General features: G+C 39.6%; 1 protein-coding gene across 2 annotated transcripts in view; it reads right to left on the reverse strand.

Annotated features, from left to right (window-relative positions):
* ANK2 (ankyrin 2) overlaps positions 1–20,130 on the reverse strand; it is a 246,943-nt gene that overhangs the window by 3,792 nt on the left and 223,021 nt on the right. Inside the window, exons 40-48 of one of the 2 annotated variants that reach the window (XM_050896049.1) lie at positions 11,660–11,734; positions 10,920–11,051; positions 10,251–10,397; positions 8,623–8,905; positions 5,959–6,238; positions 4,023–4,115; positions 3,472–3,555; positions 1,689–1,853; positions 71–253 (exon numbers count right to left, since the gene is read on the reverse strand). In XM_050896049.1, coding sequence (XP_050752006.1) covers positions 71–253; positions 1,689–1,853; positions 3,472–3,555; positions 4,023–4,115; positions 5,959–6,238; positions 8,623–8,905; positions 10,251–10,397; positions 10,920–11,051; positions 11,660–11,734 — 1,442 coding nt within the window. The remainder of the gene's footprint in view (positions 1–70; positions 254–1,688; positions 1,854–3,471; positions 3,556–4,022; positions 4,116–5,958; positions 6,239–8,622; positions 8,906–10,250; positions 10,398–10,919; positions 11,052–11,659; positions 11,735–20,130) is intronic. The other variant, XM_050896051.1, reaches the window with a different exon arrangement.

The following is a 20,130-nucleotide window of genomic DNA, read 5'->3' on the forward strand; positions in this document are numbered from 1 at the left end:
TAGAGTAGAATTTGCCCCCAGGTATGTTGTGACACTTGTTTTAATATTTATGTTTAAAAGGCATTTTTACCTCTTCAAAGTCCTCTTTGGCTGACGGAAGATCAGTAGCTAAGCTAGCATCCCCCAGGTGTTTCTCCGTTCTCTCTCCTTGCACTACAGTGGTCTTTATGACTTTGCTGACCTTCCGGCCTTCCACTGGTTCAGACTGGAATTTGGAGGCACTAGGCAAAACGGCAGGTTCAGACAGGGTCACCTGTAAGGTCAGAAAGCAGAAGTATACTGGATATGAATTACGTAACGGATACTAAACAAAGCTTTTAGTTACTCTATCATTCTTAATCATTGCCATAGAGAACAAGAATATAAGAAGTGTCTCACTTTCTATGTGTACGCATCAAAATAGTGAGTGTACATTTTATTACCTGGTTTACAGCTCCGGAACAAGACATTGTAGGATACGTGCCAGTTCAGACAGCAGGAACAGCCCTGGATAATTTATTCTGCTGAGAAGCTTTATGCTGGCAGGGTGAAAAGCGCTTCTGGAAGCTGAACTAGCCTGAAGGTAGCAGGCATATCACTACCCTCCACCGCACCACAGGCTGCTGTACTGGCTTACCTGCCAAGGCCACTGGAGTTACACCAAGTAACAAGTGGACCTCTTGCTGTGAATCCTTGCTGTATTCACACAGGTAGTACGAATTAGTGGTATCAGTCCGTATCTTAATTTTAAGATATTCTTCTGAGAGATAAGTCACACTTGTAAAACCAAGGAACTCTTACAGGAGCAACAGACCAGAATATTAGAATACCATGGGAAAGGGAAAAACTCAATTTTATTTGGTAAAATATGAATTTAATGTATATGGGCTCCATATGATAAAGAGTAGTTCTGGTATGGTCAGCTAACTAAAAAAAATTACTTGGTTTTCTTGTTACCTTACTCCTAGAGAATTAATTCTGATTATTAATTCTGGTGAGAGAGAACAGCAATCACGTTCTTAGCATTTCTAATGACTGCTTGTTAAACGTTGCGTTCAACTGCAGTACTGCTGAAAGCAAGCCCTATTGCTAGCTTCTGGCCCTCTGTCACAACCTTAATTGTGCTGATACAAATGTTTGTAGGGCTACATGGTGAACTAAGGCAGGAAAAGATAAACTGACAAGCACTTACCTTTTCAGGTTGTTTTTTCTTTTTAATTACTTGGCTCTACAGTTCGCATGAAAGTAATACTTTTTTTTTAGCCTCTTCAAAGCAAAGAACACACCAGTAAGTTAAACCTAATATAACTCTATAGTTTTAGAATTGATTAGTTGTAGAAACCTAGAGAACATCAGATCATTTCATTACAACATCCACTAATTTTCTTATTAGAGTAAGAGGTATAATAACATGTACAGATTTGCCATTCATCTATACGTCATCTTAGTACAAAGCTGCTTTGTTTATGAATTTGGTACTTCTCATAAATCGCAGTCTGTATCCTGACTTATTTTCAGAGAAAACTGCCCTCTTTCTCTGCCCACCTCCCGCCTTTTCCCTGTCTTTATTCGGAGGCCTTTCCATCTGCAAGAAAACTTTTTAAAGTATTCATCAAAACTGAATGTTGTTGGCATGAGTATGATGTAGTTACTAACTACACTGTTGGTGTACTGCTGCTTTGTACAATCACATGGAAAGTAGATCTGACCTCTGACTGTTCACTGTCGCTCTTCAGCACAACCCGTTTTACAACTTTGGAATAGCCATCTCCTTCTTCGACAGTGACAGGTTTTTGTGGTGCTCCTTGCATTAGGACTTCCTCTTTTTCTGTGCCATCTGGAGAAACATATCGCCGGATGATCTTTCTAGTGACCTGAAGGAATGAAATAGAGCTTTTTTCCAAAAGAATTAACAATAACATATTCCTTCTTATGCTCTATACAGTATTTTCTACTCAAAGGGCATTTTTTCCTACACAGAAAAATCTACATAGATGGTTCAGTGTTTTAGTCTTTAACAGATATACTCAAAAGTACCTGTAGTAAAGCTGCAAGTTGATGCATTCGCCCTACTTAGGTTACCACACAGCAAAGCTTCCATAAACTTACTTCACAAGTGGGCACAACAGAGATATTGGAATGATTCTCTAAAGCAGTAGTTATTATTAGGAAAAGAGATATAGTATTTTAGAGAGAAAACATACTTTACAACTGGTAGAAAACGTTTTCAGACTGGCATTTTCAAAAAGGCTTCTGAAAGTAAGAGGTTAGCTTGGCTATCAAATGCTTAGAACTAGATTCACAGAGGGACTGGGACATCACATTGTAACACCGATGGTACTAACCACTGCTGAACTAGCGAGCCAGAATTAACCAACTTAACAGACTAATCTGGTGCTTAAGCTTCCTAGGCATTAGCAAGCCAAACAAAGAGGAGCAGAAGAGAATTACAGGCTTCAAGATGAGATCAGTTTCTCAGGAGGATGGGTATGCATCCTTCTGTGGATGACGTGGAGCTCTACATTTTCATACACCTTTCCCAGCCCCTTTTGACAAGGTAACATTAAGCAGTTACCTCCCGCTTTGTCCAAAAGCTTATTTGCTGTGATGCTCAATCAGACTGGGTCACCTATATTTAAGAGTCACAGAGGTGGGGTAGTGCCCTCCCAGGCATGGACCTAACCAGAAGAATAGAGTCATGCTCGCTCTTGCGCAACGTGCCCAGGAATATTTGGGTGGGGTTGTTTATTTTAATATGAATTCAAACAGCTTCCAGAGACATGCTATCCACCTGAGGGTCTGTGATGTTTTCTTGGGAGACGAAAGATGGAGTTTGCCACCAGCAAAATTCAGCCAAGACCTTGACCAATTCTCTAAGCACTGAGTTGTCAGATAAAGCAAGGAGCACAGAAGTTCCACTTCTTTGCTGTCCAGAATTCACTTTTATAAGCATGGTCTGAAAATGCTTATTTTATGAGGCCATCACACAAATAAGTACTTTCTATATTCTTTGTGCCATAAAAACTGAACTGTATGTACAGATACAGAAATTTAGGAACCTGGTCAGGCATAGCTGAGTAGAGATTTTGAAGATCTAAAGGCTGGATTTAGATGACTGTTGCAGACCCAGCCCTCCATTAGTTTCATTAATACGAGCAAACATGATCTTAGATAAAATTGTGGTGGTGTGGTTTTTTGTTTTGTTTTTTAAAAAAACCTTTTTCTCAGAAATGTGGATCTATGCAGAATTTTCACTGGCTTTAAGTGGGAAAATTAACAAAATATGTCATGTTAAGTTATAAACTGTAATACAGAATGATCTTGTGGATCAAAATAATTCTTCAAACTTTGGAATCTCTCACAAACAGAAATTCTGGTTAACTCTTAAAAATTATGCCCCTTCACAAACAAAAATTTGGCATGTGTGTGGATGTATTTATCCCTCCTTTTATAGGACAGTAAGAAGGCAGCAAGGGGCGTAACTGACAATACCTTCTTTACCACTGTGTGGCCATGTTCATCTGTATATTGCTCTTCTGTGACTGTTTCGGGTGGCATGTCAGGCATACTATCAGCCTGTATGACAAAGAACAAAGTTTTATGAAGCAAGACCTTCATGTAGGTAACTTTAAATAAGCAATTTTAAAATTGGTTAATTGGTTAAAGAATGAAAAAAAAAATTGAGGAATGTTGGAAAAAAAATTGTTTTGCAAACAAATACTTAGAAAGGCATGCAAAGAAAAGTTATGCCACAATGGACAGGCGAATAATATGTTAGTTGACCGTGTCGTGTATGGGGCTGAGAAGTCTTCGTCCTCCTCCTCCTGAGGCATCTAATGGAATTTAGAGTTGGGTTAGCACTATTACCATAATCCTTCCTTCAAGAAAAGGTATTGGAATGGCTTATCCAATGCCCGTGCATTAGTCAGGAGCATGCCAGCTTCAGGTGCAATACCAGCCAAGTGGTTGTCTCAGTGGCATGCCTAAAGGTGTTACCAGGGCCTAGGCACCACAGGCTCGTGCAATCATTCAACACTCAGTACCTGAATAATCACCCGGCGACGAACGACCCTGGTAGTGACCATCTCGTCCTCGTCTGAGCTGGTCTCCAGCCCACCTAACTCCTCTGCTAACTCCTAGTGGAAGCATGGAAGCAGTGCTCTGTTGTATGTGGTACTAGCAGTACTTACAGATTCTGTCTTGTTTTTCTCTAAAACCATCTTCACTTCTGAAAAGTTTTGCTTTTAGGATTTTGGCCTCTTACCTGACTTTAATCTGTGAAACATTGATGCGGGGTGGGAGGCTTTGGCCACTTGACTATACATTAGCTGTTCATTAGCATATTGAAAAAAGAAGGATGAGTCTTTGTGGTACTAATTCTATAGGATGCTCTTAGTGGTCTTAGTGCTCTTAAGGTTGCCAGGGACAAGTCTGAAATTTGTGGCAGGACATCGTTGCAGGTGGACTAGAAGGTATTACTAACACCAACTCTGGAATTCATATATATTGCATATGGTTTCTGTATTAATTACACAGAAAATTATATGAAAGCCTTTTAATCCTCCATACCGGGAAGTACCTAGTGCAGCATACCAACAGTAGGACTAAACAGTTTTAACTAGAGGACAATGTATCAATAGCCTTGGCACTGGAAAGATCAAGAAAAGTTAGTAAAAAGTGTTGAAGTTCTTCTCTGTCCTGCACAGGGAAGAATTAAAAATTTAAATGAAAAGGTCAGAAGGCAAAGAGAAGCTGAAAAGAACTACTTGGGAAGTATCAACAGTATAAAAGCATAAAGGGGAAAATAAATAAGGGGGGCGGGGGGTGTTGTTTCTTTTTGGTGGTGCTGGTTGTTGTTCTTGTTTTACTTTAGTAAAAGAACTGGAGGGAAAAAGAAGTAGATTAGCTTTGAGGGCAGCCTTTCCTACAGCAGCTGTTGTACTGAGTCCTATTGTAGCTAATCTTTCAACATCTGAGTTATCCTACACATTCTATAGTCAAACCTTTTTCTGAGATCCCAGAGGCAGAGCTCTGAAACTCTTCATTCTAGAGGTGGTGCATTTGGCAACATAAACAGCAAAGAAAGAAGAGCCTGTTTCTAGGTGAATGTCAAAACAGGAAACAATTTCTGCTCAAGTAGAACTGTGCTTTCTCTGCTCTGACTTCACTGATAAAACTAATTTCCTGGCCAATTATGCCTTCTCCTTTTCTTCCACTTAGAAGCGGCAAAGAAAGCCTGAAAGTTCTGAAACCTTTATCTGCCAAGTAATTTAAATTCCCTACTAAAAGCCACATAATTGCTTTCTTTCATTGCCTCTTGACGTCTTCCCCTCTCCAAACATTGCCATAAGGTTCCTTTGTCTTACACAACCAATGACCTCCCTCACATAGTTTTTGTTCTTCTCTTCCGTCTCCTGTCTCCATTTCTCTTTACTGCCTTCATGCTACACGAACACCATTCTCAAGTTCTTTTCTTCCAGTACATCCTTAGTATTCTGCAATGTACATCCTGCTGCCTCTTTTCCATCTCACTAACTTCACAGGATTTTTCATGTCATTCTTCATGCTGCTCTGGGCTAGTCTTGCCTTTCTTCATAAGCTTTTAACATTATTACTTTGTCTTTCATTACATCTGTTTTTCAGCTTTCACTTGTACATGGTTTGTTTCTGCACCTGTTATTTACACTAATTCTCTCTCACGTGCATGGACATAACTGTCACAGACCAAAGGACAAATAAGGGTAGCAGAACCGGAATTAGAGTCTAGACTTTAGGATTTGGGTTTTGCTTCAGCTTTGAAAACCTCTACACCAATGACTCTAGCTAGCTCTTATAACCACAGAGGAAAGGAGAAAAGACTCAGTTGCAGATAGGGATTAATTAGGCCGATTAAAAATATTCTCATCTTAAGGAATGAGCAAGATATAAAACTTAAGAGTTCTTTTGTGTCAATTACTTTGAGGCAAAGTTGTTATTTACCTTTTCTAAAGATTCCTCTTCAAAGCCTCTTCCAAACTTTTCTGTCTGCTCATCAGTTGACTCCACTATCACTAGACTAGTTCTCCTTGGAGAGAGGTCATCCTGGTGGAATTGGGGGTCCTCAGGCTCTTGGATGATGGGAGAGTCGCCTCTCTGAGCAGATGATGGGGGCTGTGGTTTTTCTCGCTCTTCCTTTGCCGCACTGAAGTGTGCAGATTTTTCGCTTGCTGCGTTTCCAGTTACTGGTGCTGTAGACTGCTCTGTTCCTGGCGTTGTGACACTGTGAATTACAAGTTCGAGGGAAGTTACTACCATGCAGTGCTTTCCAATTTCCATACATGGAACACTATCACTGATTAAATATTGTTCTGTTGTCTAGCAAAGTCTAGAAATAACTGATTCTCCTTGACAATAACTACAGAGCAATCTGGCTAGGAATCCCTCTCATCTTCCCGACCCAAGAAAGTCTCCAAATGGATGTCCAAACGTTGCACCCAATTCTACAAAACTTGGTCTTTCTAAAGGATTTATGTGAGCTTTACTGTCACTTGTGCCCTCACAAATCTACATTTTACCTATTATTTTTTGGGGAAAAGAGACTGGATCACTACAGATGGATGTGAAGCAACTACCACATTAATTACAAGCTATACAGCTGCAGGTGAGGAGAGACCAACTTTTATGTAGAATTCTGGAGCCTTACCAAACAGAAATTTAGTAGAGAAATTTAGTAGAGAATCTTATTTTGTTTGTAATGTTACTTTCACTGTTGAACATCGCTATGATTTAATTGCTGCCACAAGTTCTTTAAACATATTATTACATATGTTACCATGTAACATATATAAAGGTAATACATATATTAAATGCATACGTACACACAATATTTTTCTGTTGCATATTGGTGGATAATAGTGACTTCAGATATTAAGCTAACTCTCATCTAACTGAGTTTTATCAAGTAACCTTATAACTCTGATGCTAGCTTGAAAAGGTCACTTCTGATTCACACTAATTGTGAAAACATTACCTGCTTCACCACCTAGAATCTTCTTTTGAGGTTGACTTTTCTCTTTTCATGTATATTGGTAAAAAGCAAAAAAGACAACTATATCAAAACGGGTGGAATTACAGCCTGAAAAATAGTGAGCCTGCAAAAATTAAATCTTCTACTTCTAAAATTTCTGATATGCTTTGAAGCTGGCATCTACATGCTTGCTTTTTTTTCCCCTCTCGTCCTAAAAATTAACTGAGGAAATTGTTAAATTTTAATAATAGGAGTCCAGATTCCCTTCTCCATAACCAGTCCCATGAGTAGACAACAGTAATAACAGTAATACAATTACTTGCATGTATATGTTTTTTTCCTGATACAAGTTGGGTTTTGACAATTCGTTGTGCTCCCCCAACTACTGCTCTTGAAACAATTGGTTTTAAAGTAAGAAAAGATTTCATTGTAGTATAAGTTAAACAGTATTGATCCAGCCTTTTTTCCCCATTCACCAGGCTATATGTATTATTGTGTAATTCCTCTTAGTATGTGTTCCTTATGAGCTACTTAAATCTAGCCCAATTTTCCTCCTAGTTCAAACTAGACATGAAGTGTAGTGATGTTCCCCTGTCATCGCTACTCTCATTTAGTATTGGCAATATTGTCTCAAATGGATTCTTTATCCCTCAAAAACATTCATTTCCTCATGGAAATCATTAGGAAGTACTGGTATTTTTGCCTATGAGTGCAACACAGGTCCCCTACCTTAGATGCTGTTTTCTGTCTCCCACACTCTCTCCTGGGTGTAAAGCATATCTTGAGCAAAAGAACCCCCAAAAGACCATTTGCTGGACTCAACTGCACTTTGACCGTGTGGAGCTGCATCTCCACATCAAAGCTAATCACTCCGAGGAAAATCACTTCTTTGGAAGGGGATTCTTGATATTTTGCTAGCCTGTGAATACCTGAATCAACCCTCCATAGAGTTCGCAGCGTGGGCACATGATTAGGGATGGTGGGAAGAAAGAAACATGATCCTTTTCAAGTTTCTTTCAAATGAAACCAACCCCACTGGCAGCCCCAAATCAGAATTCAAGTCTTTGCTGTGCAGGACTTCTAAATCTATACTTTATCATGTGTTGTTCCCTTAAGTACTTTTGTCTTGTCTGTATAAAACCGTTTCTGTTCCTTTGGCCATCTGAAATTTACTTTTAAAAATCTAGTTCCTAATATGTGGTTATGAGTTTTGTAAGTAACGATTAAGTTGGAAAATTTTTGCCTCAATTGAAAAAGCCATCCTGAAGTTGAAGAAAAACCCCTCTAGTGTTAATTCCATTAAGTTTAACATTACTTGCCATCTAACACATGAAAAATATACACAGTTTGCAAAAAAAGCCCACCTCTACATTATCCCTCTTTTCTTTCTTATGTACTAGACTAGATTATTGCTTTGTGTTCACAGTGACAAACTGACTTTCTCTCCTAATCCTTAAGGCTTCCTCCACGTGGATTAAAAAGTCAAACCTGCAGTAGGAACTAATGAACTGGTGCGCACAATTGGAGGAAAATTCTAGTGAGTTCATATCTTTCAAAGAAAATGTAAAATCCTCTTATTACACAGAGGAGAGATAATCCATTCCACGTAGGTTTCACTCTGGTCTTTTGACACTTACAGATATTCATGTTGTGAAGCAGATGTTTTTTCTGGCACATCTTGGGGTTTCCCTGAGAATTCAGCTTCTGCTTGTTCCTTATGTGCTTGTCTCAGGAGCTCAGCCATTGATACTTCTGCCTCACTCCTGGGAGTACTGTCCTGAAAAGGAGAATAACTGACAGACACGTCTTCCTCAGAGACAATAGGAGGGTGTTCAGTTGGCTCACTGTCTTTAGATATCCTATGTTGTTCTTCTTGCTTCTGTCTTGAACTGTACAATTCTTCTTGCAATGCAGAAAACCCTTTAAAAAACAGAGAGATGAAAAATGTCATTACAAGTCTTACTACAATGCAGAAAGTCCTTTTCATTCTCCAGGTGCACTTAAAATCCCTGGATGGAACACATTACCTGAAATTTTTAGACATCTTGAGTGGGAGAGGACATAAGCTCTCTAAGTGGCTGAAGGAACACTCGATTACCGCTACTATTGCCAAGTAATGAATCTTGACAGTAACAGGCAAAATAAAATTTACCCAGAAATTTACCTAGAGTGATTAATCTTGAAACCCTCAAAGTATGAAAGAAGATTCACAAAAGGTTTTTTCCAGCGGATTAGGATAGGGTTTAGTGAATTCCTCGCCCCCCCCCCCCCCCATTATTTATCTGCTTATGGGAAAAATAACTACACAAGTACGGACAAAGAAATTCATACAGGATTAGGTGCAAGAACTACCTAATTTATGCGCTTCAAAGCATGTAAACACATCCACCCTCCCCTAATCTCAAAGCAAGGGCTCTCATTCTGCAAAAAATGTAAAATAACGTATGTGTTTCTGTTCCACAGGCTACAAGTCACTAGCTTGGGCTTTTGTTTTTCCTTACTAGCCACATTCACTAGGAACCTATTGAACTCTGAAGAATAGCTTGGGGGAAAACATAACTGCTTGTGCTGAATTTGAGCTGGACATGGAGGTTAATGTTCTAAAACTAATCGGTTGTGATATTAGAATGGTAATTACAGCAAACAACCTTCTATTCCTACATTCTCTTAAAGACGGGATGTTTGCAGCTGTCTAATACTTCACTGAACTACTAGTTCAATACTAAGTTAAGGATGTAAAAGTATCACTTCCAGAAAAGAGAATTTGGTTTCACATAATTTGGAGGTGTTTCTTTAGTTTACAACCATTGATCTAATCTACTGAACTTTTAAGGTTAAGAAATCCAACAGCATCATAGCAGAATTACAATATCCTGGGTACTTGAATCCAAAGGTTTTTCCAAAGTATGAAGTAGTTTTCCTTTTACAAATCTTGGTCAAATCCTAATGCAACCTTCTTAACTTTTATGAAAGTACTTGTATAAGCAAAAAAATGGCAACAAACTGGGCATAAGTATTTGCAGTAGTTTCTGACAACATTCCTTTATTTGCTTTATAAGAATCAGCTAATGCAGAGATGTTATACCTGGTGAAATAGTGACCTGTCTGATGTCATGCTTGCATTCATCCATACCATCTGTGCTTTCAAAATGAGATTCTAGTGCTCAGTCATAAGAGTTAACAGATTATCCTAGTCAAACGTTTCAGAACAGAAGCTAGTGCTTAGATGAGATAACCTGGGCAGTCTGGGTCAGGAGATGTTTACCTTCACTATGGTCCAATCCTATTGTTTGTTCCATTTCTGCGTACGTGCGAGTGCCGTGGACCTGCATGGAGTCTATGCCGCTGGTCTCCATTAGGTGAACAATATCCATTCGGTTGATTTTTGTAAGACATTGGGTAAGATTTGTATCTGTGGCATTAAAACAACACCATGTAGCCGAGTTAAGAATTTCACGTGCTCTCTCCCTTCTGTTTTCCATATGAAGGACATATATAGGATACTGAGCAATATAATATCGTATATAAAATGCAGATAATTTTAGATTTTACATACCAATGCTTCTAAATATAACTGAAGGGCTGCCTATAAAAATTACCACTCATTTTGTTTTTTTCCTTTAACAAATTTGCTTAGTTTCCCCAAACATTTTTCCATTTAGGAAAAAGAGGCCTCAGTGTTTTTCCACTCTTTCTTTGCTGTAAGGTGTTCTGTCTTGCCCTCAAATGAACAAGATTAAGCTATTTTCTCTGAGAATCCGATGATATGCCATGTTATACAGACAAGTTCAGTTAAAAAAATTAAGTACAATCTATGGTCATACTTTCCATAGCCTAAATTTTACCCAGATTTTCTTTTTGTGATTATAACACACATCTGTCACCTCTGCTAGCAAATTGGAGACAGTTATATGTACTGTAACTGGAAACGAACCTGTTGCGTGTTTCCCATCCCTTTCAAGCCAGTATTTGAGGAGTGCATGGCTCTGGTCTTGAAGTGAATTAGGATTTTCAATTCGGATCTGGTGAATTTGCTCTTCTGTGAAATCCAGTTCTCTTGCTAGCTCTGAAAAAGAAATCCATCTCTGTAAAGATGTCTTTTTCTTTTTTTTGTAAACACTTTTGAGCTGATTTTCAGTGACAGACATCTGCATTTCATTCTGTTACTTTCACTTGTCCCCAGTAATGTTAACTGTCTCAGATCCATTGAATCCACAATATTAAAGTGACTGTTACAAATAGGTCCCTTTTTATCCCTTTTTCCTCAGCACAGTTCTGTAGAAAAGAAGCTGATGTCATTTATCCCTATAGTGGCCTTGCAGCTCAGCAGTTCCAGAACAGAGATGATGTTTCTTCATGTATTCATTTATCTTCTAGCCAGAAGCCTTCTTGCATTTTGCAAGAAAGAGTAGGGTAACATAGGCCAGCTCTTTGTCACTCTCTCGTCCTAGGAGTTTTCCCTCTGGAGATGCCACAGCAAGTGCAGAGGCCTTACCTCTACATCTGATTTCTTACCTAATAGGCTATAGGAATCTTAGTAACCAGAAGACAGTAAGCTACTGAAATATTTCTATAAAACATCTTTAGATAATCAGGAAATCATCTGAAAGAAACATGAAAAAAGTGAGGAATGCTCCCCTCCTTTCTCTCTGGAGTAGACGACATGCATTTTACCTGTCCAGCTGAATCCAAGATGATCAGCAATGTGGGCCAGTCTTTCCTCTGTCCTTTCCTGATCATCCTGTTGATCTAAAGGTCAAAGAGAGCCACAAGTTGCCTTTTACAAGTTAAAAACTGTTTTCATAGGTGATCTAGCCCAAGAAGGGAAGGTGCTTCCCCCCCCCAACTGCTGTAATCTAAATGTGGACAGGCTGTTACCACTGGGTAACTGAAGTGAGGCCTGTAAATCCCCAGGTTAAAAAAAAAAAAGCTTGATTTTTTCAAAAAGCACAAGACTATCTACATTTTCCATTTGAACATCAGGCTTTCATGTGAAAATCTAAACAAGGACTGAAGTGCCTACTGGGCCTATTTTGGCCAAGTATTTTATTCTAAAACTTCACTCTAACATTAAATTGAAGACTCTAACTGAGTCAAGAGCCATAATTTTCCATGTCTCTTTAGTAAATGCCAAGGTTGAAAAATTCATCTGGACTGGGGCTTCTAATTATGTTCTTTCTGTTGTAGGGAAAGTTTTGTTCAAACAGTCCATATGGCACTTCATATTATGGTTTGTATTTGAGATATTGTTAATTTAAGTGTCTTTAACCCTTTCAACTAAGGAGCGATACAAAATACTTACAATGAAGGCAAGGAAAAATCAGATGTTCATTTGCCAGTCTTCATTTATTTTGGTAACAGTGAGACTGACTGTTCCTCCCATCCCCAAAGCTAATTTGAGGATGGCAGAATTTGAGTTTTGATTTTCCCTGAACGCACGCGTGGATTGCGGTATGTCAGATTCAGAAAACTGCTGGGGGTTAATGATATATGCATGTTTCATTTTAGCTACTGGATTTCCATCGTGGCTACTCAGTAGTAGTACACAAGTAGGTGAGAGGAAAACCAAACACCAGAAAACTTGTACTAAAGTTACTGGTGCAACAGAATTTTCTTGAGACACAGATTGTGAAAAAAAGGAACCTGATAAACTTAGTTGTTTAAAACTTCTGCAGATTTCTTTGTGTAACAACTCAAAAGAAAATGAATTTGCCTGTCTCGGTTTCAATCAATGCCCAAATATTTCATTATTAGTAAAAATTAATAGTTAAGAATAGGGCCAGGGAAAGCCAAAAGCCAAAATGTGCATGACCTGAGCCATCAGTTTAATGGTAAAACAATAAATATTTTTAGAAGTGTTTTTATTTATTAAGGTAACACTTCCCATAAGCATTCATGGTTTGCAATCTTGAGATTGTTTCACGGACAAGAAAAATACAGACACAACACAAAAAACTAAACACAGCTCACAGGGGAAAAAAAATACACAACTAACCACCAAAAGCTTAAAAGAAAATGCCACACACATTACACATGTATACAAAAATACATACACACACAGACACACACACCCCAAAGAAAACAAAAAACCAAAGAGTTTAATTCATGACATGCGTTGCACAGGGAATCCCAGTCGTTGGCAAATACCTTCAGCATGGTCATGGACATTTTCATCAGGGATACGTTCAATCTGAGTCTCTACAGACTCATCCCAAATGGGTCTGGTGTCAAAGATGTCTTCAGGAACTGACTGCTGAGTCTCACTGGATGGCACATTTTCAATAACTGAAACTTCTAGGGCGCTACTGCTTTCATCATCTGAAACTAATTCTTGTTCTCTCTCTGACTGCGTGAGTCTTTCCACTAATTTAGAAGCTTCATCACTAATTTCTTCAAAGAATTCTATGGAGTTTTTGTAAAGGTCAAAAAAATGTTCCTTACTTTCTTTAGTGGGACTAAAAGCACTGCGGGAGGCTGTAGTGCTTCTGCTTTTAACTGGCAACCGTGATGAAAATACCTTGGGTCTTGCTGTTGTTGCCTCATCTGAGTCTAGCTCAAGCTTCATCTCTCTCTCCCTCTCCCTGGTCTCTGCTTCTGCCTCAGCATAACTCCTAGCTTTTATTGAACGTTTAGTCTTTGGGTCCATGGGAATACTTGCATCAGATTCAGATTTGCTTCGGTTATCTTGTTTCATAGGTAGTTTGCTTGTCATGTCAAGAGCTTTGGGTGACTCTAGCTTGCGGACAGATGTGTCTGTGTATGTATATTGTTGTTCAGCTTTTTGGAAAGCTGCTTTGACAGGAATTTTAGACTTTGGTTTTGCTTGGTCATCTTTTCCTTCACACTGCAAACTGTCTAGGAAGCAGTCTGTGGGAAGGCTCTCATTTTCCGATTGTTGCAAGGATTGCGATGCAGCAGCAGCTGTTCTTACAGGAATTTTGGACTTGCTTTCACAAGAAGGCACTCTCTCCATTAGAGCAGTAGGGATTTCAATCACAGATCTCTGTTCCTCTGGTGAAGAGTCTGGGGACTCATCACCCTGTTCAGAACAAACTAATCTAGTGACTTTGGAAAAATCTAATTCATCTTCTACTACGGGCTGCTCAGGAGAGATAGGGCAAGGCACCTGACTGCTGTCAACCATGTCAGTCTCCGTTCTGGAGAAGGGCTCAGCTTCAGAGGCAGCAGTTTCTTTCTTTGGTGATTTTGAAGAAGCTGAAATACCCATTTTAATCGGAATTCTGGATTTAAGATCTGCTTTTGTGGTGCCTATGCTGACACCTTCACCCGTCATTTCTTCTGATTTATCACTAGACTCGGATGCTGGGGGTGAATATTTCAATGTATCTTTTTCTTGTATATCTGAGTCCTCTGATTCTGAAGGTGAAAATGGATCTGGTGAGCTCTTCAGCTTAGAAGATTCCACCTCTGCTGCTTCTTTCACTTCTTCAGGTAAAGAAACTTCTTCCTGAGGCTGCTGCCCCATTTGGAAGAAGTGAAAGCTTTCATCTGGATAGTTCCTTTTGGTCATGTCAATGGCTCCACTTCTAGTCATTTCAAACAACTTTCCTTCCTGAAAAAGAAAAGGATTTTGTTCACTAAGTGGTGTCCCTTCTTCGGTGGGTGTTCTGGCCGGTGTTGTATCGGGTGTTGTGCCTTGTGATCGCCTGTCTACCATCAACCCAAATATCTTTTGTTCCTCCTCTTTCACCCGAGCTTCAAAAGCTTCATCATCTTCACGTATTTCACTCCACATGTCAGAATCCACATCAGTTTTAGTGATGACAACTTGACTGATAAATTTCTCTGTTTCATCTCTTATGTCCTCAAGGGCAGATTCAGCTGATTTTGTGGAATCTGATGCTGAAGACCCTTGTGACATTTTCTGAAACACATCCTCTGGGTTTGGCTCTATTTCCATATATACTTCCTCTGAAGAGTGATATTCACTACCTGTGTCTCTGCTAAGTAAAGCTTCACCAGCCTGATCTTTTCCTTCTTCAATAGAATAGTTTTCCCTAGGTAGCAGACCTCTACCAGATCCTACCTTACTTTCACAGTCAGTAAAGAAATGTTCAGAAGACACGTTTTCATAAGGGCTTACTATATAAGGAGCACTACTTTCAGTAGCATCTGCTACACAACTTTCAAGATCCACTGTTTCAGTGGTAAGGGATGGATATTCTGGTAAGTGTTCCTCAGCATGAGTATCTTTTTGAGATGTTCCAAAATCTCTATCTGCTTTTCCCGAATCACTTCCCAAAGCAGAATGGTCAATGGTATCACCTTCAGCCAGTTTGCCATCTTGTGGTACAGAGTACTCAGTGGTACTGTGTCCACAAGAACTATCATCTACTTTCTCAGACACGGCTCCTGTAGAAATGAGATCTGGCTGTGTTACCAATGCAGTAGTTTTGACATCTTTTTCAGTAGTATCATGTTGCTGTAGTGTTAGTGAAGAACATGATTCATGTTCAACATGAAGTTCTTTTTGAGAACTGTCACCAATGGAATGACACAGGGTACCCCCAGACTGTGTGCCTGAGGCATTGGGACTAACTGTCTCACTGTCATCTGTACTGTCACATTTTGATTCATCAGTTTCTGCTGATACACAACCATCAGAATGACAAGTGCCTGATTCTCTTGTGGAAGCCTTACAGCTGCCCCCAAGGATAAGTGGTTCCTCTTTGTCATCTTCTGTTGGCTTATCCTGTTCCGCTTTATCTGTGCCTGTCCTGATAGAGCATTGCTTTGAATCAATGGGTTGAAAACCTGCTTCGTCGGGGCTAGAACTGGAGTCAATACTGGATGGTAATGGTGAGGGTGGCTGCACTCGGATCACAGGCTCCATTAAGAGGCCTGAGTCAGCTTCTTTTTTTAGCTGAGTTAATTCCGGCTCGCTTTCTGAAGAGGAAGAACTCTTTCTAGATTCAGCTGCAGACATCACCACTGTAGGTATATCTTTTTCTTCTACAGCTGTTGACTCTGGTTCTTCAGCTGCACATGCAGCTTCTGAATCAGCAACTACAGAAGAGTCATCTTGCTTACAATCCTTTTTGTAATCTCTCTTCTGTTTTGCTTCTTGTTCCAATTCATCAAACGTTTTGATTTTGGTCACCATTTTAAACATCTCCTCTTCAGGGGTGAATCTCTTCTTTGGTTCACTTTCTGAATCATCCTCTGGTTCTTCACTGACTTCAGGGATCACGGCTGACTTTGGTATGTTTGACAGTGCCTGTGAGTCTGCTGTTTTAGGTGTGATTTCATAGCTAATTTCTTCAGAACTAGGAGTTTCAGGTGAAAGAGGACTTTTCCCTGAACTCTCCATGAGGGATGTTTGCTCTAGACTGTCATCATCAGCACTTCCCTCAGGGTCACGGAGAATCCTGGAACGCACCGATGCCAGCTCTGGGCAGGTTTCTCCTTTGCTAAGAACAGACTGAAGAGGACCCTGCCCCAAAATACCAGCCTTCACTGTTTGCTCTACAGGGCTACTTTCAAGGGAATCACGGCAGGGAGACTCTTTCATAGGACTGGGCTCCAAAGAGTCAGGCGTTTTGTGTGATGAGTTATCTTCTAGCACTGGGCTTGCTTCCAGTGAGTCTTTATGACTTATAGCCAAAGAGTCATCTGCAACTGGGCTAAAGCTTTCACTATCATGGCTAGCAAGAGAAAGTTCCAATTTCTGGGGACTTCTAACCGCACCACGGTGTTCACAGGTTATATCTTTTTCTTTCTCTAAAGCAGTGTCATGTGTTTCAGAAGACTCAGTTAAATGTGCAGTGGTTCTGGATTCTTTATCCCTGCTAATATCTTTCATAATGGAAGCTGAGCTACTTTCTTTAAGTTTATCAGCCTCTTCTTCAGAGGCTGTAGGTACAAGCTCTTCTGATACATGGTCAGAACGAGACTGACTAGTCTCAGTAACAGCATCTAGCTGTCTTTCAGTAATACCTTTTTCATCTTCCTTTGGAGAGAGTTCCTTTGGAGAACATGTTTCTGCTGTTGTGTGTGCTCTAGCTGCTCCTGTAGCTTCTTCAGTTTGCCCATCAGTTTTCTTTGGTGAGAATGAAAGGCTTTCAGGGCTTGTTTCTGGAGTCTCTGCCAGACCCTCATGCTTATAACTTTCCTCAGAGCTGATCTGGGGGGTTCCGTCAAGTAGGCTACCTGGAGAGTCAGCCACACCTTCGTGTTTAAGGCTCTCTGAGCTCCCATCAAAAGCAGCGCTTTGCAGAGAAAGAGCAGGAAGGAATCCATCTTTCACATACTCTGTGGGAAAAGCAACACTGAAAGGACTGGTCAGTACTTGCTCCAAGTTAAGCTCTCCCTCCTCTGTCACTGAAAGGTGTCGGAACTGTTGATATTTGTCATTATCCTCCAGTTCTTCTTTAATGACATCAGAAAAGTCTGTTGAGGTTTTTCTGTCAGGGCTAATCTGGAAGTCAGTATCTCCTTGGTCATCAGAAGTCCTGCCCTTCACAACTGCTGTATCTTTGGCGTGTTCATCATCAAATACTGGAGGGAGAGGTTCAGTTGGTTTTTTGCTGCTCTGCTCTTTTACCTGGTCTTTACCTACAGCTTTCTTGGTAATTTCGACAGTAGAAATTTGCATTTTTCCTTTTTTTGATTGCGGCTCTTTCTCTGCTTTTAATGTCGTGCTTTGTTTGTCCTTCTGTTTGTCTGTCTTGTGGCTTGATACTCGCCTCGTTTCACTTTGTGAAGAAATTGTTTTTCTCCGGGTTGTTTCCTTCTCAGGTAGTTGTTGTTTCTGTTTGACAGATTTGTGCTCAAACAGTCCAGATATATTCTTGGATGGGTCTTGACCTGACTGGAAGGCTTTCATCAGTTCACGAACTGACATGGTCTCTTCAAGTCTTTCTGTCTTAGAAGAAGGTGAAACAGGCGGTTGTGCTTTTTGTGCTACCGGTTTTTTGACTTGTACTGGTCTTTTAGAAGCCTTTTCAGCAGTGCCTTCTCTTGTTGGAATTCTGACAGGTAGTTTTGACCGTATTTTTTGTTCATCTTCCACTCGTTTCTGAAGAGCTTTAACTTTATCTTTTATTGAGCCAATAGGAGTTTCCTCTATAACAGGGGACACAGCTTTGGCCTCAGGAGCAGGTGTCAGTGTTAAGCCAGGTTCCTCACCTAGTGACTCATCTGGAGTGAGCTTTGTTAGTCCTGGTTGTTCTTCACTGCTGGGCATCTTGCCTTCCTTTTGCTTTTGCTTGTCTCTTAATTTTGTCCTAACTGGCTTTTTAATTTCTAAGGCTGGCTTGTGTTGCTCCTGCGGACTTAGTGTTTCAGTTGTTGGAGATTCTTGTCCTTCTTTTTCAGAATCCCTGCTTATTACTACAGCTTCAAACCTCTCTTCTACTAAGTCTTCTTGTAAGGCTTGTGGCTGTACCTCATGAAGAGAAACATATGTTTTTAAATCCTCTGTAAGGTAATCTACCATTCCTGTCATGTCTGGCTTCTCCATTTTTGTTGTCCCTTTGTCGACCCTGACTTCCACACAGGTAGGTTCAGTGACTTCTAAAGGAGCATTTCTTCTGGCCTCTTCAATCTCTTCATCACTGACAATGACCCATTCTTCTTCTACAAGTTCTTGTTTGGAAAGGGACTTCTGCAAAACATGTTCTTCTCTAGTATAGGATCCACCTCTCAGAATTTCATTTACTTTTTCTAAGTCTTCTTTCACTCTCTCAACTATTTCAAAAGGCTCTCCTGGCTCTTCCTCAGTGGGTTTTCCAAGATCTTTCACTTTAATGGAGCCTGATTTATCAGAAGGGTCAGTTGTCAAGATGGCAGTCATTTTGATCAAATCTTGTTTCATCTCAGAAACTTCAGACAACAGGTCTGGACTGGCTAGTACAGGGACTTCATTAACCAGATGGCTTTTGAGGATAGATGTTTCTGTAGATTCTGTCTCGTCATCTTTGATACGAATGAAAAACATTGAAAGTAAAATGGAAATCAAAAATAGAGATTGGAAAATGTAATCAGGACTGAAAATGACAGTCTTTGGTTGCAGTGGTAGGAAGGTCAACAAAATGGGCCGGGAATGGTGGATCCACAAGATCTGAGGGTACAAGAGCAAAGCAAAGCTAACAGGTGGGGGGGTGGGAAAAACAAACAAACTGAAAAGGAAAATGGCAGGAAATAACTTGCTTAACTTTATCAATATAGCACAACCACACATACATTATCAAAGCTGTAACAAATAAAAATCGGGACGCCACTAAAAAAACCCAAAACAACAACAACAAAATTTAAAATTAAAAACAGAAGAAACACAGTGAAGTTACACAAAGATAGGCATCTCAAGATTGTTCAGATGTTACAGATCAATGTTCAAATAAAAATAAACAAGAAAAAAGGGGGAAAGCATTAGAACTGATTGAAAGTCGATTTCCTCTAAGAGAAAGCCAGTGTTAGCAAACTGTCAGAATAACATTGGGTTAACATTTTTTTTTTTCTTAATGACCAAAATAAAAAGTTAAAAGTAATTCTGCAGTAATCTAAAATATGATCAAATATGTAGAGATCTGAATCAGCTGCAAACCGGCATTTCATCTAAGGGGATTTCACACCTAAACAATGAAACAAACATTCTTTTGTTTTAAGAGGCATGGTCCTTTCCTTGGAACATCCTCATTGACAACTAATGAATTGACTGAGGAAAGAGAAGACAGAAAAGAAAAGGAGAGATAATAAGAAAAAACTGTGAATCAACTTAGAAGTGATTTCAAAGTTTTAAAAAATGTAATGTATGGCAACCAAAAATCAGAGACAGTCACACTAGACACATACATACAATTCATGTAAGGCAAGTTATTTCCATGCAAAGCAAAGGTGTTGCAAATGCTGCTGGGTATGTAGCTTCAGTTAAAAAACAATAGCTCTAAAAATTAATCATATAAATTAAAGATACATGAAAATATTGTAAAACATACTGTGGTGAAATATTTGTCTAATCTGTGCAATCAATTTACAGGAAGCTGGATGTAGGTAAGTCCCATTATGCCATAACTGCCTGCTGCGAATATTTAATTTCAGGAAGGACTACTAGAAAATGTACATTGAACAGAATGAAACATTGGAGGACTGAAGCAAGCTATGAACAGAATGCAATGCTTAGAAGT

This window comes from Gymnogyps californianus, chromosome 4 (assembly GCF_018139145.2).
Source record: "Gymnogyps californianus isolate 813 chromosome 4, ASM1813914v2, whole genome shotgun sequence".
Classification (NCBI taxonomy): Eukaryota; Metazoa; Chordata; class Aves; order Accipitriformes; family Cathartidae; genus Gymnogyps; species Gymnogyps californianus.